At 44.9% G+C, this 24120-nt stretch overlaps 1 protein-coding gene across 3 annotated transcripts; it reads left to right on the forward strand.

Moving 5' to 3' along the window:
* Positions 1-106: 106 nt before the first annotated feature.
* Positions 107-23844, forward strand: LOC108932413 (ubiquitin carboxyl-terminal hydrolase 25-like). 3 transcript variants are annotated; one of them, XM_018748796.2, is made up of 26 exons: positions 107-881; positions 2740-2817; positions 3431-3575; positions 4079-4202; positions 4432-4594; positions 7007-7093; positions 7780-7917; positions 8573-8652; positions 9535-9608; positions 10502-10650; positions 10848-10975; positions 11181-11276; positions 11420-11587; positions 11672-11886; positions 12413-12483; positions 12608-12836; positions 13790-14026; positions 14208-14347; positions 15297-17210; positions 18197-18292; positions 18558-18736; positions 18845-18923; positions 19101-19180; positions 20871-20994; positions 22186-22387; positions 22725-23844. In XM_018748796.2, the coding sequence occupies exons 1-26, from the start codon at positions 711-713 to the stop codon at positions 22895-22897; spliced, it is 5340 nt and encodes a 1779-aa protein (XP_018604312.2). In that variant the 5' UTR covers positions 107-710; the 3' UTR covers positions 22898-23844. The 3 variants fall into 3 exon arrangements, with proteins under 3 accessions (XP_018604312.2, XP_018604313.1, XP_018604314.1); XM_018748797.2 differs by lacking the exon at positions 15297-17210 and having other exon boundaries at positions 114-881; positions 8558-8652; XM_018748798.2 differs by lacking the exons at positions 15297-17210; positions 18197-18292 and having other exon boundaries at positions 115-881; positions 8558-8652.
* Positions 23845-24120: the final 276 nt, after the last annotated feature.

Consider the following 24120-nt stretch of genomic DNA (forward strand, 5'->3'; position numbering starts at 1 on the left):
GCTGGCAAATCTGTGTTGATTGGTCAGTGAGGTGAACAAACGTCACTGCGGCCAATAGGAGTGCTTTTCTTGACTCGATGTTTTGCCAATAAGGTGAATTAATTGCAGCCAATGGGATATCTGATTGCGTGTTGATTTGCCAATGAAATCAACTCACCACAGCCAATGGTAGTTCTAATGTTGACTGTTTCAGTGATCAAATCCAGGCAATTAGAAATCCTATTAACTGAGTGCTGATTGGCCAGTGAGGTAAAAACATCAGTCGAAAGGACTGCTTCTGTATGACTTTGTGTAATTAATACATGTTAGTAAACAATAACCTCAGCGCGTCGCGACCATAGGGCGAGCGAAAATTGACTCGAACTAAATGGACATGAAACAAAAATGTACTGATGATGGAAGAGCCAGATAATCAGATATTATAATTCATACAAATAACACACTTAAGTACGCTTAGCCTAGGTGTTGGAGTCCGCTTACCGCCGCTTATTCAAACATATACCGTGTTATGAATGTATGAAGACGTAAAGACGCGCTGTGGGTATAACGTGTGACAAAGGAATGGAAAGATGTATAGCGTGGCCTACAGTGAAGAACAGGTGTAAAGACGTACGCCGTAACGAAGAAAGACGCGCCGCGCTGCCCCGCGGTCCACAAAGGGTCAATTCTCAAGGCTCGACCAATGGATCGTAGTGAGCTCGATCGTGTTGATGTTTTCCACGCCGCGCCTCCTTGTGCTCCACACTCCACAGAGTCCGCTCTTGCACTTCGTTTCCTTCAGATTTACACGCTGTGTTTGTGTTAATTTCGCTGTTCGTAGCGTTTGCTCTCACACGGCCATGACCGTGGAGCAGAATGTCCTGCAGCAGCACTGTGAGAAGGTAAGACGGAGGAGCACGAAAGGAAAAACGGGGGGGGGGCACTGACTGACTCCTGTCCACACTCACAGTAGATGTTCATGTGTAAATGTCAAACCGCACGGTCACTTGTGTAAAGATCGCTCCTGGGGGATTAGGTTACGGTATGATGAACCGGTGCGAGGAGATACACACATACTATATATACTGTCACTGTGAGATTTATTTGCCTTGACTTCTGTAAGGCGTGGAAAAAAAAGTGGCAAAGTTGTGTTTTGCGAAGTGCGCCATGTCTGCAGTGATCCTGAGCTCCCAAAACGGGATTTTCAGAGTCCTGCTGCTACTGCAGTTCCTCCCTCCCGTTCTCCGCACAAACACGCGGCTCCTCGCGCCTGCGGGGCGTTCGTTACATCATCATCAACGGTTGTCGGATGAACGCGCTGCCTGGATAATAATCATGTGCTAAATGTTGCAAAGCGAGAGGCTGCGCGCGGACGCCGAGTGTCCCAGTAAAGTCGGTGCACGAGACGAGGCTGGGAAAGTGCGCTGTGCAATAAACATACCTCGTCACCACTGTTAACAGTAGGAGGACTGTGGTAAATCCTTTTTCACAGCACAAAAATTAGTGCAGAGATGTATGTGGTGCTGCTGTAAAAAAAAGAAAAAGGTTAGATGAGTCAGATCTGAGCTCATATCAAAGTTACTTCTCAAATATTTACCAAAGTGTAACACAGTACAGGTGAGATAGGCCAGTCCTCATCTTCACTCAGCTTTGGTACAGTTTATTGTATTTGTCATTTATTTGGCTGATGCCTTTGCCAAAGGTAACTTACAGTGTTTAGTGTGTACATTAAGGTACTTACAAATTATTTCCACCATTATGCACTTGGGTACTTTTTACTGGACTAATTGCAAGTTCTTTGATCGAGGGTGCTGCAGCAGCAGTGGGATTTAAACCCAGGACATTCTGATTTCAGGCCCATCACTCCAGGTATTACGCTCATAAAATACCGGCGTTTTCAAGAGTCTTGGACAGTGCTGCTGTACAGTAGCTGTGTGTCTGAGCCGAGTTACCGTGATCAGCGCACACCGACTGCTTGGCAGTGTGTGACATCTGGATAACAGACAGGTGTGAGGGCGGTGATATACCCCTTCTTCGACGTCCGGGTGCGGTAAAACAAAATTACAGAAACTCCTTCGTGAACTGCTGACCTCCACACTCTTTACATTTTTACTTCTTTACATTTCATGTATTTAACACTGATGCTAATTTTAGCATTTAACAGTTCTCATAGTTACGGGTTGATGCGATACTTTACTAGCAGATTGGGTAGAGAGACCGCTGACATGCCAGCCCTGTTTCAACTTAGCCTAGAACCGGTGCCGAGTTTTGCCCAGATCTCTCATCCTGGAAATTTCCAGGCCAAATCGCTGAGTCGCACGCGCTGTTCAGACAGCCCCACCTCACTTAGTCATTGTACATCGTAAATACACAGGGTGCGGTGCGACTCTTTCCAGGGATTACTTACGTTGTGAGAAGCTGGGCTGTAATTCTGTCTCTTTTCTTTATGAATAAACCCAGAGCAATTTGCAGCTTTTCAGCATGAAAACAAAAGGTCGTATATTTTTGAAATTCAGTCACACAGGAGGGTGAAAACACGTACTGCGCTACACACTTTGCCCCTGTACTGTGTGTCACAAAGAGTGAGTATTTTCACTGATCTCTACTCTGTCAGTGTCTACAGAGTGAGTATGAAATGGGTGTAAAGCATCTAAAAATCCAGTTGTACAGGATTCTTCACGTGCGACCGTGCAGCCGGGTGAAATTGGTATCTTTCGCCATGTGTTTGACACACTTAACGCTATTGTGTTGCTCCAACAGCACCAACAGACCCTACTGAACCAGCTAAGAGAAATCACGGGCTCCACAGATGTCCGTATCCTGCAACAGGCGCTGCAGGTGAAGTGTGACGGACGCAGTCAGACACGTCTCACGGCGATGTCACCTCTCCAGTACCATTTCCTCATAGCACACCGGCATTCCCTTTGCATGTTTGCCTAGTCTTGACATGTTACTGAACACGTTTTTTATATGCATGCTGTACCCAGTACCAGTCAGTCTCTGTGAACCCGTGTGTCTCGTTTCTAATAAGGGGAAAAATATTGTTATCCGTGATTCCTTTTCAGCGTATGCTCACCTGAGCTATTCATTTATGCTCCGTTCAGCTGGAAATGGTTAAGAAGCAGAAGTGCTCAGCATAAGCTCTAAATCTAATTACTGCTGAGTTTGGGGAGTGTGCAGTTTTTTGGCTTTTTTCAGTTGGTTTTCTTTGAAGGTACCAAATGAAGTGTAAATAACATGGTTTCCATGATGACAGAAATTCGGAAGCGGTCCAGCGTTTTGTCACGAGCAGAACTTCCACAGCAGACGTTAGCAGTGTCATGACCTGTGCACAGGAGCTCTGGACAGTGTGTGTGTGTGTGTGTGTGTGTGTGTGTGTGTGTGTGTGTGTGTGTGTGTGGAGGATCAGTGCTTGCTAGCGTCTGTCGTCATCTTGGTGTCCTCCTCAAAGGTCAGTAACGGAGACCTGGGAGAAGCGGTTGCCTTTCTCACCGACAGGAGCAGTGAGGCTCCCCAGCAGAATGAGGCCACTTATTACCAGACTGCACAGACGGGGAACGACAGACACGTCAACGTGGGCAGCCAGGCTCGCGCAAGTAAGTACTTCGATTTTTTCCCCCCCTGCGCTGTGAAGGTTGGCTGGAGCTGGCCTGGATCCAGAGCGAGTCTTCTTGGGACAGTCCTGTTATTCCTCTGCAGTACAAAGTGAACTAAGCCGCAGTGAGGTCATGTGTTAAAAAAAAAAAAAAAAAAAAACATTGTTCTGTACCGTGTGCTCTTCCTTCCTAAAATTCTTATATTTCCATCCTATCACAGTATATCACAAATTCTTGACATGCATACATTTCTCCATTCCGTGAGCCACGTGTGTGATGATGGCTGCCGTGGTTCTGGTGGGATCGTTCATCTGCAGCCCTTTTATTGAGGAGATTTTTTTTGAATAACAATAATTGGCTTGCAAGACTTCTTCCATGAACTGATTGAGGGACATCTGACCGGATAATTCCTGTGATTCATTTCCTGTTTAAAAATGTTTGTCATCCTGCCACTGTCAAAGCTGTGCCTGGTTTTTTGTGTGTGTGGCTGGATATTATTTCAGATGTTATCGACTTGACTGGAGATGACAAAGAAGACCTCCAGAGAGCCATCGCGCTCAGCCTCGAGGAGTCCAGCCGGACCTTCCAGGAGACGGGAATCACAGATGAAGAGCAGGCCATCAGCAGGTTAGCCAGAACTTGATGACTCCATGGAACATTGACCACAGCTTCTTTTAAGGGATTATAGTTCTGGTGCTTTTGAAACGCGGTGCAATCAATTATTAAAATGAGAGCGATGTCAACTCCCCCATGGTGACTTTAGTCATTGAACAATGTTTTGCTTTATCTAAGCAGACAACAAGGATCCCAGAGTTTGTTGAGGTCTTTGAGTCACGTCTTTGACATGACCCTGTAGAGTCCTGGAGGCTAGCATTGCGGAGAACAAGGGCAGCCTGACGTCGACACACATGGAGGTGTGGAGTGATCCCCCCAACCCCCATGACAGGAAGAGGCAGGAGAACTGCCCCGTCGGCCTGAAGAACGTCGGGAACACGTGCTGGTTCAGCGCCGTCATCCAGGTGAGAACGTCGTTCTAGTTGTGTTCAAGCCCTACTGTAACGCTGTCAGGTAAAGCTTCTGGGAGTGGTCATCTAACCTGGAATGTGTTGCAATCGTCGGGATGGAGTCATTTTGTAGAACTCGATTCCTTGCCGTAAGGTTGCTTTCTCATGTCCCGTGGTTGTTGTTTTACCCTTGTGAATGGAACAGTGTCTAAAATATAGTCTGCAGAATAAATTCTTTGTATAACTAATAATCCTGTTCAGTACAAATTTTGATTTATGCAGAAGTTCCTACTGTTTGTATTTATGCATTTGCACCTTGACCTGCATGTCTTTAACCAGACGCTGGTCTTCATATCCAAATCATATACACCATAGTCACTGTTTTCTACTGTGTTTTGGGAAAGGGGGTCCAAGACAGCTGATGATCCAAATCCACTAAAAGTTTATTATTTTATTATTATTGCAGTTTTTGCCATTGTCTGTGTAAACCTGTATTCTCACCAGTTCAGTAACAATATGTTAATTATGCTTTTTTTTGCATATTAAATAACAGTAAAATCAAAGAAATACCTTGTGGATTTTTAAATTTATCTTGTGTGACATTATTATTGTGGTTATTTATACTAAGCATTATTTATCACTGCTGGATGAGTGGTGTATGCCAAATCTAGAGTAGTGGTTCCCATGTTGAGAACATATTGGATTGTTGAAATTTGTCCAGCACCGAAACCCAAGATACAAAGTCACATGCTGTTTATGGACTCAGTGTGACTCTTAAGGTGACAGCACACTTTCTATGGGCCAGACTATTTATTTTCTCTCTTCATTATACAGAACTAAGTCTGATAAACAGTCAGAGGGGGACAGGGTGGTTAAGGACCTTTATCCTGATTAAACTTTTTTTTTTGCTTTTAAAAATCTGTACCTGGATTGTTTCTGTTAGTCATCTCTTTACTTTGAAATGTCGTGCTGCTACAACTACTGCAGGCGTTCATATTTTTGCTTTTGTAAAGAGGAAAAAATTGTTGCAGTTTTTTTTTTTTTTTTTTTTTTTTTAACTGAATGTGAAAGGTTATGTTCATTATCATTTCTGGGAACTGGCTATTGACAGTCGGGGAATTGGGCCAATAGCAAAAGCCACTGCGAGCCCCTCGGCCTCACTGATTGGCTGATGCTGTTCCAAGTCCCGGTGCAGTCTCAGCCCATTGGTGTGGTCCTCCGCGTGGCATCTGGCGCAGCATCCCAGGGGTCCGTGCCAAGGCTCACCTTCAGCCAGGGGTTAGACGCACAAGCTCCTGCACACACTCCTGCAGACACAAGGAACGCCAGACACCATATCAGTTAGGCCACGATTACGAAAGCTTTATATCATTTAAAATGCTTTTATGTGTTTGACAACCTTGTATGTTCAGCTGAAATCAAATGTGGTGATGTTTTTAGAAGACTGGAGTACATTGCCGCCTTGACCTGCATGTGTGTAACCAGAGGCTGCTCTTCATATCCAAATCATTATACTTCATAGTCACTGTTTTCTACTGTGTTCTGGAAAAAGGGGTCCAAGACAGCTGATGATCCAAATCAGTTAAAGGTTTATTATTTTATTATTGCATTTTTTTCCATTGTCTATGTAAACCTATACTGTGCTACCGTAATACAGCGTCAACTCCAGATATATAACAATAACGTTACAGTAATTCAGATGTTGAAATATGGAGAAATAATTAAAAGCAAATGTGCATTTCAGCACAGCGCAATAAAACAAGAAGCAGATAATGGATTACAGACATGTATAACATTTTTACTGAACTCCCTGTAGAATCAACATTTAGTGAAGCCTGAGAAAGTTGCCTTCTTGTCAAACAGTTTGCGTGAATTCTGTGCACACGTGAGCCACCGTAATGCTCCTTTCTGACCATTGTTTTCGTTGATCAGTAAATGTGACCACTTTCTCTGTGTTTTTATCTTTTTTCCTACGTGTGAAATTGCTGCAGTGAATTTAAAATGAACATTTTTGCTTTAATGAGAAGTACCTTGGATAGCCTGACACCCAAAATAGACGTCTCATAGATGGAGTGAACCTTTCTGATGTATGTTATGTAATTTTCTGAAATTGTAAATCAGTTTATTGATTCTTCATTAAACTTATTCTTATGTAACTGTTGTTTTACTCACTTAAATGGCATTATGGTCTGTCAAAGCAACTTTTTTTTTCCTAACCCTTTCAATCTCATAAGGAACCCTAAAATAGCTACACATGTCAATTTATGTCAATAAAATAGGTAAATTATGATTTTTCCAAATTCTTTTCCAAAAAATTTTTAATTTTGCCAAAGGAGCGTTCGAAAGAGACCCTAAAATAGCTTCGTCATGGACCAAGATCTGCAGTGTCAAATCCACTGATTCTCCTGACCCTGCTCTCTCTTCCAGTCTCTCTTCCACCTGCTGGAGTTCCAGAGATTGGTACTGCAGTACTCCCCTCCCGCAAACACCCAGGATCTGCTTTGCAACCAGAAGGTGAGCATTCCCTCCTTAGGGCATTTCCTTCCTTGGGATGCTCTTGCTTCACCCCTCAGGGCTCCTGCACCTCTGCACACCCACCCCTTAGTGCACCTGCTCTGCCAATGTAATGCACTGAATGCTTCCAGCCCGTCATAATGTAAAGTGATACACGCTGTTCCTTTCCTCTGGGAGCCAATAAAATTCGACCTCAGATCTTACAGCTGCATTTTGCATTAAATGGCTCTCAGGGGAGTTTACATTTCTTTTAAAAAACTTTCATGTGATTGCTGCATCCTGGTCAAATACCACCTTGCAAAGCCTGCCCACTTACTACTGCAGACGCAGTGTGTGTGTTTGCAAACAGTTCAACAGACATCTGGAGCGTCTGAGTAATATTGCAGACAGGAATAGCACTGGAGCAGGGAGTGCAGGAGCCTTTTTTTTTCAGTCCTTGTCTGGATGCATCTGAAAGTGGGTTTTTATGAGGCCAAGACTTGCCAAAAGAAAACCGACGCCTTAAATGACGCACTGCGTTAGATATCATCCCAATGTAACTGTGGTAATTTAAAAAATGATTAATTTCCTTTCCTTCTCATTTTAACGGTCATCTATTGGTGTTTAAGTTTTCCATTTCCTCTCTAGTCAGTACTGAAGTGCAACATTTATAAAGACGATCTCTTATGTGTCTCCATGGACATCAGGAGCCCAGGAACCTGCCTTTCATGCAGGAGCTGCGGTGTCTTTTCTCGCTGATGGTGGGTTCCAAGAGGAGGTATGTGGACCCCTCTCGGGCGGTGGAGATCCTGAAAGGTGCTTTCAAGTCCACTGATTCACAGCAGGTAATCTTCTTCTCCAGGCTTGGTACAAAACCGCTACCAATCCAAGTTTACATTCAACATACAGTGTATGCAGCAAGAAGTGTAGAACTTAGGGCTTTCCACTTGTAGTCCGATGGTCCAACTTTTAAATTTATCCCCTGCTGTACTGGTGCATCACATAAGCATATTCGTTAGTATCTGGTCATTTTTGGTTTCAGTTTTATGAAACGTAGCAGTTGACACGTACCTCTTTATTTGCTGGGTAATTTCTGTAAAAGTCTTGGATGTAGCTATAATAAAGACATGTACACAAAGTGAAATTGTAACTTTACCCCCTTCCCCCACAGCATAGTTTGCTGTCCTCTAATGGAAAGTCAAAAGGTGGGGCACTTTCTCCCTGCAGTAGAGAAATTTCACTAAATAAAATGAAGAAAACGCAATTAAATGTAAATAAGTAACCCGGCAAACGTTTGCATCTTAAAAAAGGTTTGAATGTCTGTAACACGGGGTACAAGTGTAGTAATATTATACATGTCCAGCATAAATCAGTTATGCACAACCATTAATGAGGCATACTGCTGTATTTTTTAATGTCACTTCTCTTTGGTAGCTTCTGGTTTCACATGGCATCATTTTAGTAAATGAAAAGAACACAAGGCAGGTTTATGTTTTCCAGCAGCAGGACGTGAGCGAATTCAGTCACAAGCTGCTCGACTGGCTGGAGGATGCTTTCCAGATGAAGGCTGAGGAGGAGAGGTGAGGTGTCTCTGCTGTGTGACACGAGACTCCTGCTCTGCTTCTTCACCTCCAGATTGAGCCACTGTGTGTTTGTAAAGGGTTATGACAGAATCAAGGTTTTTCTTTATTAAACTATCCATAATAGTGGCAGGGCAGCAGGTGGCATGGTAGAAAAGGATTTGTAATCTGAAAGTTTCAGGTTCAGAATCCACTGCTTGCTATTGCTGCAGTACCCTTGTGAAAGCAGTAAATACATACAGCTGTATACATTGGCCGAAATGTGTCGCTTTTGAAAAAAGCATGAGCTTAGCAATAAATTAATAATAGTTTACTTTAATCACAATGCTGTGGACCTGCTGTCATATCTGTGAGGCACTTAATTTCAGCAATATATACAACTCTAAATGTTTAATATTTAAAGTTGCTTCAAAGTAACGTATTGGCTAAGCAACAAAATAGCAATAGTAACAATAATAAAATATTTACATAGAAGCAATTCATACATGTACCTAATTTGAATTGAAGACTTTATTGTCATTGTACTGCTGTGCAATACAACAAAATTATAGTGGTATTCCCTGAGTTCTTTAGATAACAATATAAAAGATAAACACTTAAGTATAAGAATACAAAAATAATTTGCCTGTATTATGGGGGGGCGTGGCAGTGCAGCAGGTTTGGCCAGGGTCTGCTCTCTGGTGGTCTGGGGTTCAAAACCTTTGTGGGTGGGTGTGCCCCTAACCCCCCGCCCTGTGTTGCCGGGTTAGGCTCCGGTTCGCCGCGACCCCACTCGGAACAAGCGGTTTCAGACAATGTGTGTGCCTGTAACGCAAATGGATCCAACACTTTTTTGACTTTCACTTTACAACATACACTCTGTATTGTCTTCATTTGCTGCAGGGAAGGAGAACAGCCCAAGAATCCAATGGTGGAGCTTTTCTATGGTCATTTCGTAGCTGTGGGTGTTCTTGAAGGTGAGGAGGATGAACTCATTACTATTCTTCCTCTGCAGCATCAGAGTGTCCTTGCCCCCGGCAGCAAGATGTGGCCTCGGTGTTAATGAGATGTTGCATCTCTAATGGTCCTGTAGTGTGTTTAGCTGATCTCAGAACAGGAGGGGGAAAAAAAACAGTGATGCCCGATAAGAAAGTTCCAAAAGACAGCGGAAAAGTCCTGACAAAGTCAGAGGCAAGATACAGCATTTACCAGTTCCCACTTCGTATAAGGGGGCAGGCTGTGGAGGTCTTCCACAAGCAGCCTGAAGGATGGCAGTTCAAGTGCCTGAGGCTCCATGCTGTACTACCTTTTCCCTTTCGTCTTTCGCGTAGCTGCACACGCCTGCCTTCTCACCCCTTCACTCTTGCCCTACCGTTGCCCTTCCCCCGCTGGGCTCGTTTCAATACTGTACAACACTGTTATCCTATGCAGACTTGGATTCAAAAAGTACAGAACCATCCATCAGCGGATGTGCTGCTTAATGGACCATGTTATGCAAATTGAGTTCTGAGGAATATCATTGATGTTATGTGAGTGTAATGGGTTCCTCTGCTCACTGCCTAGGCTGCTTCATTCCTTGTTTCCATGCTATCAATCAAGTGTTCTGTTAATTTTTTTTTTCCCCATTTTACATTTTAGTAAAGTGATTGTATCTATCTAATGAGCTGCCTCTTAATAGCCATTCCAGGCACAATGGCAGGTACAGGATACATTTACATTTGACACTGGTGTATTTTAACGGTACTCCCATGAGCTTATAAAACACTTGTCTTTAGCATTAGAAGATCAAACCCATAATTTTATTTTTTTTTTCTCCATAATTTCTCCATTACATTAAGAGGAACGATACCTGGCTTTTTTCACCATCCAGGGAAGAAGTTTGAGAACACAGAAACATTTGGCCAGTACCCCTTACAGGTTAACGGCTATAAAGACCTCCATGAATCCTTGGAGGCAGCCATGATTGAGGGTGACATCGAGTCCTTGCACTCTGAGAAACCTGGAGTCTCTGGGCAAGAGGTCAGTGCTCAGGCTTCATAACGTTTGTGTTCAGTTTTACACCACATCTTTCCATCCAAGTGCAGTGTTCTCCAGTGCATGATCCTGAAGGGTTTCACCACTCTCTTTTAAACTAATATTTGATGATGATATTTCAGTCTCCGATTGTGCAGGGTCGACACTGGCCTGAAAGAGCGTTTCTGTTTTGCTTCTTTCAGCACTGGTTTGCAGAGCTTCCCCCCGTGCTGACCTTCGAACTCTCAAGGTTCCAGTTCAACCAGGTCCTGGGAAGACCAGAGAAGATCCACAACAAACTGGAGTTTCCAGCTGTGCTCTACCTGGACAGGTGATTGGCAGCTCTGACTTGTGGGGGCGCAGGGTCCTGATATGTCCACCTGGAGTTCGATTTTTCTGGAAAGCCAAGTTTCCTGCGTTTAAAGCAGAACGAGTGAAATTGTCATTAAGTAGAAAGCTACAAACATCTGTTGCAGCTTCTCTTTCTTGGTGTGGCACTCCTGATGAGAAGTCCACCACGTGTGTATTATTTTCAGGTACCTGAACAGGAACAGGGACATCACTAGAGTGAAGCGTCGAGAAATGCGGAGGCTGAAAGAGCACCTACTGTTGCTTCAGCAGCGGCTGGAGAGGTATCTCCGCGGGCCCCTGGCCAGACCCCACCTTTTTCACGGCACTAAACAAATTTGCTTTATTGCGCTCATAACAATCACGTGATATGGCCGTTATGCAGCCTGTGGGATTTAGGTGTTTCAGTGTGTTTCCCTGGAATCAGATATATGAGCTATGGCTCTGGCCCCAAGAGATGCCCCCTGGCAGACGTCCTGGAGTATACCGTGGAATTTGCCTCCAGCCAACCCATCCTGTCTTCTCCCTCGCGGGCGGTTGACGCGACAGGCACCCAACCCGGTGGTACGGCAGCTCCACCTCAGCCCGCTCTGAGGCAAGCGGCGCAGTTTGCCTTTCACCAAGAGCCTTTTTCTGCATCAGCTGATCCGGTAATTATCGTGTAATTTCTCCTGCGCAGCATGACCGACCAGGGTTCACCCAACAGCACTGAGGGCCCTCTAAGTGCCCCTTTCCCCCAGCAAAGGGTGCCGGTCCACAAGCCCCTCACTCAGTCCCGTGTGCTGCCCAACCCTCTGGGACAACCTGCACCCCGGTTTATCACGGAGGAGGAGCTACGGGTGCTGGAGGGCTGCCTGCAGCGCTGGAGGAGCGAAGTGGAGAAGGACACCCGGGGTATGAGATGTGCCTCCATCTGCTTTCCCCGGAGGGAGGTGGTGGCGTCTAAGTCAAGTGGTTCCCATATGGCTCTAGTAATTTCACCACCATAAAGAACATCAACAACCCCCCAACTCACACTGGCCTTCTTATCTATGAATGTGATGTAGCTGGAAACATTTAGAAAACACTGAGTGGAGCATTTTTCTTGAATAAATTACACATGTGACATTCAGTACTGCTGGCGCAGCACGGAGCAGCAGCCGGACACAGCAAGGCTCTGCACAAATGAGCAAACTAACAAACTGCTGTAAATACACTTGCCCTCTTCACTGGATATATCTTTCAAAGAGTTCAGGTACAACACGTATCTTCAAGCAGTCTGAAACATCTGGATTTGTGACATTTTTTTTCCAGTCTGAAAAGCCTGGGGATGTTACATATCCAGGATGTGTTGCATTTCAGGTGCCCAGGAGCAGAATTTCCTGACTGTCCTTCACATCAACGCGTCTCATGGTCTGACTCTCCCTCTGTTCTCTTGCAGAGCTGCAGGGGTACATCTCAAGGATACACACAACGATGGAACTCATGTACTCTGACACTACCTTGATGCAGGTGAGTGTCCTGCGCCATGGCCTCCTCACCGGAGGCTTGAAGCCTTTTCGCACGGCACCTTGATCCAGTACTTCAATGTATTCTGTCCGGTGTGGGCCTGCTGAGGGTGGCGCTGTGCTCACAGGTGCCATACCGGCTGCACGCTGTGCTTGTCCACGAGGGCCAAGCCAGCGCGGGCCACTACTGGGCCTACATCTTCAGCCCCCAGCTCCAACACTGGCTCAAGTTCAACGACGTCTCCGTCACCAAGTCCACCTGGGAGGAACTGGTTCGCGACTCCTTCGGTGGCTACCGCAATGCCAGCGCTTACTGCCTCATGTATGTCGATGATAAGAAGCCCTTCCTTGTACAAGGTAAAGCAGACACAGGCTCCGGAGAAATTATTTTTTATTTTTTATTAAATTATTATGCAGTTATTTGCAATCATGAGACACGGCACCATTAACGTGACATAATTTATTTCAGTATGCCCATATTTATTACAGGTTATTTTTTTGATGGCTAATGTTTTTTTGTTTGTATTATACCATGATTTATGTAGCAGGTGACATAGGGGTTAGAGCTGCCACCTTGGACTTAGAGGTCACAGGTTCAAATTCTACCTCCAGTTACAATACCTTTGAGCAAGGTACGTACCCTGAATTACTCCAGTAAAAATTATCCAGCTGCATAAAGGGTTAACTCATTCTGAGTAGCTTAGAATTGTAGGTCACTTTGCAGAAAAGTCTGAGCTAAATTTAATAAATGTAAGTTTTGTGTTGCTTACCCATGTACTTAAACATTTATTAATTTGGCTGATGCTTTAGTATGGACTTATAGTATTTAAGATACTTGCAGTTTATCAGCTGTGTGATATTTAAGTTGAACAAGTTCAGGTAAGTACTTTGCTTAAGGGTACTGCAGGCTGTGGGATTCAGACCTGGGTTGTATGAATCCAAAGACAGCAGCCATAATCACGATACTACAAGCAGCCATTTATTCATTGCTTACGTCTAGTGTGCCTTAGAATTTTACCCATTGATGAGGTAAGGTATTCTCCTTGGTCCGTTTCTGACTAAGTACTTTCATCAGGCTTATTATAGCAATGCAGCAATGCCTGCCTCTAACCTTCAAGTTATAGATTTTCTTTTTTCGGAAATTGCGAAACAGTTGAGGCTCCAGCGAAATGTACGAAGGTGTGTGCTGACCGTAACAAATGATGCAGCTGATTGATTTGGTGTTGTGTGTTTTTGGGAATGCTTCCTGAGCCGGTAATCGCTCTCTCATCTGAGGTGGCTCACTGCGGCTGCCCCCTCTCTGTCCACAGAGAAGTTTGATAAGGAGACAGGCCAGATGCTTAGTGGGCTGGACAAGCTGCCAGCAGACCTGAAGGAGTATGTGAAGGAGGACAACCGGCTGTTTGAGAAGGAGCTGCGGGAATGGGACATGTTGCAGGCACATAGGGCAGCTGTGGAAAAGCTGGCGAGCGCGATGGCAGGGACAAGCACAGAGTCTGAAGCCGCCCAGCCTGACGGTCAAGAGCCTAGCCCTCCAGAGAGCGGCGGTGAGTTCTAGTGCTTCTCGATCACCTTGAGAACTGCACTGCAAAGAAATGATGGAATGCGTAAGGAGTGCCTTGGTGATGAAAGTGTGTGTATGTGTGTGTGTGTGTGTGTGTGTGTGTGTGTGTGTGGAGCCTTGTACAAATGGAGTGCTCAGTCACACAGTGCCATGTGCTCCTACAGCCTGTCGACAGGAGTCAGAGTACATGGAGCAGGGTTCCCATGCGGGTAACCAGGAGCACTGGAGGGAGGACACGGAGCGAGCGGTTTCCCAGGCTGCAGCCCAGCAGGAGCAGCATGGCCCGGAAGGACTGCTGAACGCAGTAAGACCCCCACAGAGCACACCTGTACCTGACAGCCTGTCTCACTCTGGCCTTCTCATCTTCCTCCCCCTCATTGTTGGACACCTCCATCAAGAGTGTTCCTAACCACATTCATTTCTGTCATTTTTGCGGGTGTTTTCTTCCCGAACATTTGAGAATGCGGAGGCAGCTGGTAGTGTAGTGGTTAGAGCTGCTGCCTTTGGACCTAAAGGTTGTGGTTTTGAATCCCACTTCCAGCTGTACCTTTGAGCAAAGTACTTATCCTAAATTGCTCCGGTATAATTGCCCAGCTGTATGAATGCATAAGTAATTGTAGGTGGATTATCCCTGTAAGTTCCTGGAGATCACTTTTTGTTGGATACTTCATATTTTTAACTTCAGTCAGTTTCCTGTGCATTGCAGTGTTTTTCATTCATTGTTCTGTGACCTTTTTGACTCGTCCTTGAATGACCTTTTCATTTAACCTGTTTTTAATCTCACTTTCCTGTCGAGTCTAGGGCGAGAACATTCACAAATGTGATTTGTCAAGAAATATTTAGTGTAATGGGATCTCTTCAGCATTTATATGTTAACTAAAATAAAAATATTCGATAGATGCCTTGCAGGTGCATAGATTATGAATTAGTCTTGTACCTTTAATGGTAATAATGGTTAAAAATAGAAACGGCTCATTTTGGCTCTGCAACAGAGAAACTTTAGAAAATGGAATGGTGAATAAAATACAATAAATATGGAAATGTTTCTATGTTTGAAAATTTTGTAATTAGGATGTTTGTAACCAGGTGTACTAGTTTAGCCGTAATGCCTCTGTTCTAAAGAGCCTTGATTTACCAAGGTGAGTTTTCGGTTTCTGTTAATTTCACTGTCACCCCACTGAAATGTGCAGCTCTCTTCCCTTCAGACTCAGTTCTGTGTCCTTCCCATGCCTGCTTCTTTCTCTGCTTTCTAGCTCAATAGTGAAAAGCCACCCTCAAGCCGTCAGCCACAGGCTGTAGTAGACCGAGCCTTTGAAATGGCTGCCTCCCTGCAGCCAAAGGACAAGGGCTCTATCCCATCACTCCCAGTTGATCAACATGTGCGTGAAGGGTCTGCTGCCTTACAAACAGCTGGCAGATGTCTGGTTGGGACTGTAACTCCATGTCCTCGTGAAGCACCCTACCTCCCGGTTCTTTCTATTCAGATTGGGGTAGATAAAAAGAACACCATGGAAATTTTGGTTCAAGGTTTGGTCAAGGGATCCACTCCTCCAAGCAGTTATGTTCGGCCTGTGTTGGGCAAACCTCAGTCCCCAACCCCACATGGTATTGTAAATGACACTGCTACTGTGCTCTCTTCTGCTCAGCCTGTGACAGGGGGTCCAATTTGCCTGTCCCCTAAGCCAATGGCAGAGACTTTGACAGCTCCACCCTTCGTTAAACCAATGGCAGGGCACCCCGAAGCCCCACTCTCTCCAATTCAACTTGAGGTACAGGACACCAAAGTCATGCCCCCTCCTGTCCAGCCTGTAGCAGAGGGGACAGAAACATCACCCCTTCCTGTTAAGCATACTGCAAAGGGTTCTGAGGCTCCTCCTCCTCTTCCTATTAAGCCTGTGTCAGAGGGCACGGAAGCCTCGCCCCCTCCTGAGCAGTGTACTACAGAATGCCCTGAAGCACTGCCCCCTCATGTTGCCCCTCTGATACAAGCTTTCACAACCCCACCGTCTCCTGTTTGTCCTATGACGGAAAGCTCCCCAACCCCACTCCCTCCTATTCATCCTATGATGGAGAGCTCTAAAGCCCCACCCCTTCCTGTTAAACCTCACGCAGTAGGCTATAAAGCTCCATCCCCTACTTTCATGCCCATGACAGAAGGCTTCAAAGCTCCACCCCTCGTTTTTAAACCGAAAGCAAAAGGCTGTGAAATCCCATACCCTATTGTCCAGCCTATGGCAAAACGTTCAAAAACCCCAACTCCTTCTGTCAAACCTACTACAGAAATCTATGAAGCCCCACCTGCTGTTGTCCAGCCTGTGAGAGATAGCTCCAAAGCCCTACCCCCTACTGCTGAACCCAAGGCAGAAATCTACGAAGCCCCACCCCCTCTAGTAAAGCCTAATGCAAAAGGCTCCCAAACCCCACCCCCTGCTGTCAATATTAATACAGAAGGCTATGAAGCCCCACCCCTTGTTGTCCAGCCTGTGACAGAAGGCTCCAAAGCCCCACCCCCTACTGTTGACCCTAAGGCAGAAAGCTACAAAGCCCCACCCCCTGATATTTACCCTAAGATAGAAGGCTCAAAAGTCCCACCCCCTCCAGTAAAGCCTAAGGAGAAAGGCTCAAAGACCCCACACCCTGCTGTCAATCTTAATAAAGATGGCTATGAAGCCCCACCCCCTGTTGGCCAGCCTATGACAGAAGGCTCCAAAGCCCCACCCCCTCCTGTTGACCTTAAGGCAGAAAGCTACAAAGCCCCACCCCCTGATATTTACCCTAAGATAGAAGGCTCAAAAGCCCCACCCCCTCCAGTAAAGCCTAAGGAGAAAGGCTCAAAGACCCCACACCCTGCTTTCAATCTTAATAAAGATGGCTATGAAGCCCCACCCCCTGTTATCCAGCCTATGACAGAAGGTTCCAAAGCCCCACCCTCTACTGATGATTCTAAGGCCGAAAACTACAAAGCCCCACCCCCTGATATTCACCCCAACATAGAAGGCTCAAAAGCCGCACCCGCTCCTCGGACAGAAGACTCCAAAGCCCCTCTTGCTCAGTCTATGGCAAAAGGCTTTTCAACCCCATCTCCACCTGCTGAGCGTGGTCGCGAAGGAGCCGATCCCCATGCGGGAACCATAATGCAGTCACAAGAGGGCAGTTATGATGACGAGGTAGCGTTTTCTGTCATGTAGCAGATATTTGTGCTCTGCTAAATCCGGCCATATTCAGCATTGGCTGCTTTTTGCTTATATTTATATTGTACTTCTGCAGGACCACTTCAGAGTGGTTTTGTAATAATTAAATAATGCCTTCTCAGTTGAAGGACACACACATGCTGCACACACTCGGAGAGTTTTGCTCTCGACATGCCTTGCTTGATTTCTAATGCAGTTGCTGTATGTAGAAGAAACCATTTCAATATCTTATTGCCTGTTTAAAAAAGGGTGTCAGGTGGCAGGACAGGTACACTGATATGAAGGTTACTGGTTCACATCCCAGCAGGGGGCCGGCTGTGATATCCTTTGGTGAGAGATGGTAGTTAGCCTTAATTCCTGCAGCAGAATGTGCAGGTGTATAAATGCAATTGTATAAGCATTTGCTGAGAAATTAAATAATTTAGCTAAATTAAGTCAAAAGCTGTTTATCTGTAAGGCTGATGGAATGAGAAAATTTAAAGAAAAAATCATATTTAATTGCAATGTACTGAAGCACCTGCACATTTTCTCGTTGCTGCTGTGGCAGAAAATTAAGATGAGATTCAGCGTTGAGGAGTTTGGTATTTGTAATCAGCAGTCCTTGAAGGGGAGAAAAAAAAGATGAAAATATAAGAAAATAGCGTTAAAATAAGAGGCTGCAGCTTTTCACCATGTGTGTCTTGGCTGCGTTTGGACACGAATGTGACACCAAGCATCCGGTTAGAGGGGTTCTGTTCTCATTTAGTGTAGTGGTATCTTTTTGTTTTATTTATTACTAATTATTGCAAACGTTTTGGGAAAACTAAGGTAGTGCTACATTTGTGCAGGCCATTGAGGCGCAGGCCTCGGAGATGCATGCTGGGCTTGGATTGTGTCTGGTGTGGATTGTGTCTGGCTGGCTGGTGTGAGGACTGGCGTTGTTCGCCTCCACTGTGTCGTAACACACCTCCATCCTTGGCCAGGCAATGCTGACCCCAAGCATGCAGAGCGTAATCAGGGCCATTGGGAGGGCATGGAGCGTGTATGACAAGTGTGGTCCGGAAGCGGCTTTCTTTAAGGTACTTCCCCCTTCCTCTTCCTTCTCCAGCCATTTCCTTCATCCTTTTCTTTTCTCTTCTCTGCTTCTGCATGCTTCACACACACACTCCCCATGTTCGTCTCTAGCTGCGCCCCACTGACCAGCGCCGGGGAGCGTGAGTGTAAATCATGAACTTGCCTTGCTTTAGGTATTAGGTGACCGTTGTGTTAGTGTTGCCACCCTATGATGAGAATGTGAAATACGGGCAACTCACGGTTTGCCCACCAACCCCTTCAACGCCGCAGGCTATCAAATTGGAGTATGGCCGTTTGCTGTGGCTGGCGCAGCAGGACACGTCCCCCGAGAACGACCCTCGGCTGCTCTACGTCATGGTCTACCTCATCAAGAACCAGGCGCCCAAGACGATACTGGAAAGGACTCTTCTCACGCAGTTTGCTGACCGCGATTTGAGCTTCAATGAACAGTATGTACAGCATATGAGATTGTTTCAAAAGTGGTCAGGTCATCTTTTTTCCTTTAAGAGTGTGTGCATATTGTATCTTCTGCAGATTCACATCAGTTTTCCTTTCAGATGTAAGAACATCATGAAAGTTGCGCAAGAAAAGCTACATTCGATAAGGCCGGAAGAGGTCAACATCGAAGAATATGAGGTCAGAATTTCTACATATCCTCATTTTTAAAGCAAGGGCTGAAATTAACTTCTTGTCTTAGGTTTGGTTACTGCACATTTTTCCCACATTATGTACTCTGTGTGTGTGTGTGTGTGTGTGTGTGTGTGTGTCATCGCAAAATGCGTTCATTGTGACACACGCACGCTGTCTCTGCAGACCTGGCATCGGGACTATCACAACTTCAGGGAGACAACGGTCTTCTTGATGATTGGCCTGGAGCTGTTCCAAAAAGAAAGGTAAGACCACCCGCCACCTGTCACCCCCTACCATAAACCGCCCCCCACGGATTCGTGTGCCCTAGCATGTGTGGCATGCTTGGAGGGCTAATGGAAACGCACAGCGCTCAGACATTACAGGTCACTCAAAACATCTTGCCAGGTGGACCCAGGTACGGTGGCACTCCAATTTCATTCATTCCATGTGCCCATTGTCAGCAGCTGCCTGCAGAGGGCGGTCGAGTGTCAGAGATTTTCCAGCTGCACGGACCTGATGATCATCTGGAAGAAAAGCAGATATTGTGAAAGACCAAACTCATTTCTTTAATGGCCTATCTCATTCCCTTAAACGTGTGGTGGGCAGCTTTTACGCCCTAATTCAAAAGTGCACTCGGCACTTAGCGGTGGTGCGCGGGTTTCTCACCCCGAAGGACTGAAATCCAGCAAGTTTTATAGGCCTCTTTATGGTCTCACTTTTAACAACAAGGACACAGACCTGTCATGTGTCCGAACAACAGCGATGCATTTTAACAGGGTAATTAACAGCCGAGGTGGAATTGCTACCAGGCTCTTGTACCTCACCAGAAGAACATTTGTGCTTTCTTTGAAAGCTTTTTAAAATAATTACCATTTCATGCACTGACCAAAGGACGGTCAACAGAACTAGAGCTGGCTGTTATTTTCAGTCCTTGACGTGGTCATCGATAATTTATTGACTAATTGAAGGTATAACCATCATCCCTTTTAAATGATAGTTAGCTGAGTTTTATGGTGCCAGACAACTTAATAAGCAGGTGTTGGGATTTTAAAAGCTTCTTTTCTACTTCTGTGCTTTTAGGCTTGGAATTAGAGTACAGGCGGTGTTGGCTATTAGCTCATAATCAGTTCCATCATCTGTTGGCGCGATCAATATGGTGGCCTTTGGAGTCAGTGGCAAGGCTCATGTAAGGGCAGTTCTGGAGTGTGGGGTGGTTCTCTGCACCACCCAGTTTTCTCAATTTTTACGCCATAGGAGTCGGATCAGTCAGCGCTACAGATCAATAGCTGTCACCTTCAACAACCTTCTGATGCTCTCGCTGGGCGGGAGAGGTGCATCTAAGGATGCCCTTTTAATGTGAGCGCCGTGATTAATTTGCTTTAAGACCTTATGGTAAGAGGCTGCACTTCTTCTGCCAAATTCTCCATACTTTACACACTTCTCAAGACATTAGTCTGTCTGTTTTCTCATTGCTTCCTTCCATAGCGCAGGCCTAGTGACTTTTTTTTGCTCAGTATGTTAATGGTTTTTGCTATTCAGGGCAATGAAATCAGTCAGATCAACCTGTGTGTGCCTGTTTGTTGTGTTTATCCATGTTTGTGTGCCAATCCTCTAGTCAGTCCTTAACTCGTATTGTCAATTAAGTTTATGTCCGATTCTGAATCCCTGCCCCGCTTACTAAGTTTGAATCATACTGCATAAAGGTTTAAGTCCACGTATTATTATTTAATTTTCCAGACTGAGTCTAAGTCCAAGTTGTGAGCTGAAATAAGTGTTTGTTTGTATATCTCTACATTAAAGAACTTATTTTGTTTATATTTTAATTTAGTGAATTTATATTGTGTATCTGTTTAATCGCAGAGATTTGATTACTGCAAGAGAGACGTATGTTGTCGAATGTATATGTCTGTATGTGATGTGTGGACTCATTTTCAAGTATTTGTTCCTCCTTAGCTACGTTGAAGCACTGATGTACCTGATCTACTCCTATCAGTACAACAAAAAGCTGCTCTCCAGAGGCCCTTATCGAGGACATGACAAGGAGCTGATTGCCCATTACAGGAGAGAGTGTCTGCTGGTAAGTCAACCGCAGGGGGAAAGGCCACTAGCAGGTCCGCAGCTGGAAATCGGACTGTTACCTCAGACTGCCTTCAGTCGCAGCCATAAATCTGCACGGTCCCAAGATCCAGCACACCCACGTTAACAAAAAGTGCTAAGGTGTATTAATCTTTTTCTTTTGGATGAGAGAAGCTTTTGGATTAACCAGGATTTAACAAGGTTACTTCAGTGGATTTTTCCCCCCCGGAATTTAGAAACATATACCGGATCAAACTTGTTTGGCTTTTGTTATCGAGAACAAACCCTAACCCTAGAATTTAAGCTGAGCATGTCATTTAGTTACTTAGTTCACTGTTATGCAGTTTACATTTTTTACTTATTCAAAACAACTGGATATTATATTGAGGAAGTGTTGACAATATCTTTCTGTCAACAGCTTGCCCATTTCTCTGCCAGGTATCACGTCTCTATCCTTGATCACTGCTACCTGCTCGCTCACTTACTTCTATTAACCACTTGTCCTTGTGAGGGTCGTGGCTTATTTGAAAATCGCTGGACGCTAGGCTAGGTGGGGTACACCCATTTTCATTCTTTGTTCAGAAAACCCCCATGCTTCTTGTAAACGCACACTGACTGCACATTGTATTGTGCTCCAAATTGTCTGTCTTGGAGAAGGAAGTTTGCACAGTGTGAATGTAAACACGTCACAGCCGTTGTCCTGACTTGACCCAAGATCTCAGAAATGGGCCTTTAAATAGATCCAAGAATTCCTTTATGCCACAATATTTACACTCAGTGTTTGTCGTGATGGGAATTTTGCTTGGAAACGAAATGCACCGTGACACTTATCTACTCAGGTCCAAGAAGGAGCTGTAATCTAACCTTGTAGCATTGCCGTTAAGGACACAGACATGGTGGTTCTTGGGTTGTGATTCTTGCCTGGGAAAGATCCTGCTTTTATGGCATTTGAAAACTTGAATTGCTCCTGTAAAATATCCAGCTTTTTAAGTATATAAAACTCTTATCCAGTTCCCCCCCATAAAAGCATTGGCTAAAGAACATGATAATAAAATATGAACTGATTTCTGGTGTCAGCTTTACTCCTCACTTGTCTTGTATTTTTAGAGTTATAATGGAGCTGTTGCCTGTTAAGCAAATTTTAGTCCTTCCTAGAGGTTTGTCTGTGATGCCAAGTTTGTGTGACGCACAGAGGCTGAACGAACATGCAGCGGCACTGTTCCAGTCTGGTGAGGAACCGGAGCTAAGTGATGGGATGACCATCATGAATGAGCTGGTGGTGCCATGCTTGCCACTGCTGCTGGCAAATGAGGAGCAGGCAGAGGAGAGGGACATGGCAGCTGTGGAGGACATACGGAATCGATGGTGCTCCTACCTGGGCCAAGAGATGGAGCGTGAGTGCTGCAGGACCAACGTGGCTAACATTCAAAGAGAAGAATGTGTAATACACCCATAAAACGCAGATATGCTGAGCAGCTCAGGGGGACTTTGCAGGGATTGAGCTGTTTTGCAGTGCATTTGAAAAAAACAAGCACAGTTTGGTTACGCTGAACAGTCATAATTGTGAATGGATCTATGGCATGGTTTGATTGGCAGATCAGATGTTGGTTGTGAACATACAGATTGTGCTTAAAAAATTTTAAGAAACTGTTATGGGCAACTATAAGTAAACGCTTCTGCAGCAAACTAACTGCACCTTACTGTTCCCCCTCCCATCCTATCCACCCACAGCCAAACTGCAGGAGACTCTGACCGACTTCCTGCCCAAATTGCTGGACTGCTCAGTGGAGACCAGAAGCTTCCGGGACCCGCCGCGGCTGCCCTCCCTCTCCACCCTAGAGCTGCGCGAGAGGTTTAGCCGAGTCCTGACCTCCCTGAGACAAACTTCAGCCAAGGAGAGATGAGCAGCACAGCCAGGACTTCTGTTTTTACCCAACACCTTTCAGAAAGAAGAACTGTGTCCGTTACCCCTGTTTTTATGTTTTTATTTTTCTAAAGCTAAATGTTTTATTCATGCTTTGTTTCCTGTTGTTATTCTTTGGCTTGTGCTATTTGTATCCTCAGTTACGATCCCCCAAAAAAGCAATAACAGACCCACACACGCACACACAAAGAAAATCAAAAATAAAGCAAAATGCTAGTGACTGAAGTGACAGTGGATGCCGTTCCAGTGTTGGTATACTGCGGTAAAGTCCTCCTTTTACCCCTTTCCTACATTAGCCCTCATTTCTGAATGAGATCCTTTAAAATGATTTTATTCAGTTTATACATTTGGTTTCTATTTGCACCACAGTCCACAACCTGAAATGGATGTCAGTGACATTACACACCTTGAATAAAGAAAGACAAAAGTTCTTTTTAGGCCTTATACTTATTTTTTTTTTTTTTAGTACTATAACCTTCATCCAATGTTTTCATGAGCCTGTCTGTCTGTCTGTCTTTTCTACTTTCCTGAAGAGTCAAATTTTGTTACCCTTCCCATGGGTTAAGTAAGAAGGACAAAACATCAAGTGCTAAAATGGAAGAGGCAAATGCACAAGGCTTCTCTCTTTTTAGGGATGCAGCTCTGCGTTTTCTTGACCTCAATAAAAGCAATGCCCATTGATCTGGAGAAGTATGCCACATAAATAGTGTCCAATATGCTTTTATTTTATGACCACCAAATCTTTTTGCCCTTTGCTCTCTGCGACTAAGTCCACTGCTGTATTGAGTTTTTCTTTCTCCCGTCCTTTTCTACCGCAGCAGTGCTCTGATGGTTTCTATTGATTATTCTTCTACAGGGAGAAGCCACTCAATTCTTGTCTAACACTACTATTGGTTTTAATTAAAAGGTTATTAATAAAGAGCCAAGAGAACCCAAGATTAGCTGCTGTTTATTTTGAAAAAGGCTTTGTATAGGCTAGCAATAGAGCTTCAACGTCCACTCTCTAAAGAAGTTGAGTGTTTGTCAGGGTGTGTACCTTGATTCAGGTGGCACCCACAGTGGAATCATAAAACCACAAATTTTTCTCATGTTGGCAACTGAATCGATGCTTCAGGCGACTTCTATAGCCTCGTCATCTTCCTCAGGACTTGAATAGTGCGCGTTAAAACCATGGCTTAACTTTCACCCCCAAACGAACACCTG

This window comes from Scleropages formosus, chromosome 10, assembly GCF_900964775.1.
Source record: "Scleropages formosus chromosome 10, fSclFor1.1, whole genome shotgun sequence".
In the NCBI taxonomy this organism is placed as follows: Eukaryota; Metazoa; Chordata; class Actinopteri; order Osteoglossiformes; family Osteoglossidae; genus Scleropages; species Scleropages formosus.

Excerpts from the sequence above, each read along its gene's own strand:
- LOC108932413 (XM_018748796.2), top strand. The coding sequence starts at position 711 with ATGTTTTCCACGCCGCGCCTCCTTGTGCTCCACACTCCACAGAGTCCG. Across the intron at positions 7,918-8,572 it reads AGTCCACTGATTCACAGCAG|CAGCAGGACGTGAGCGAATT; the intron begins GTAATCTTCTTC and ends TATGTTTTCCAG. Across the intron at positions 12,484-12,607 it reads CTGACACTACCTTGATGCAG|GTGCCATACCGGCTGCACGC; the intron begins GTGAGTGTCCTG and ends CTGTGCTCACAG.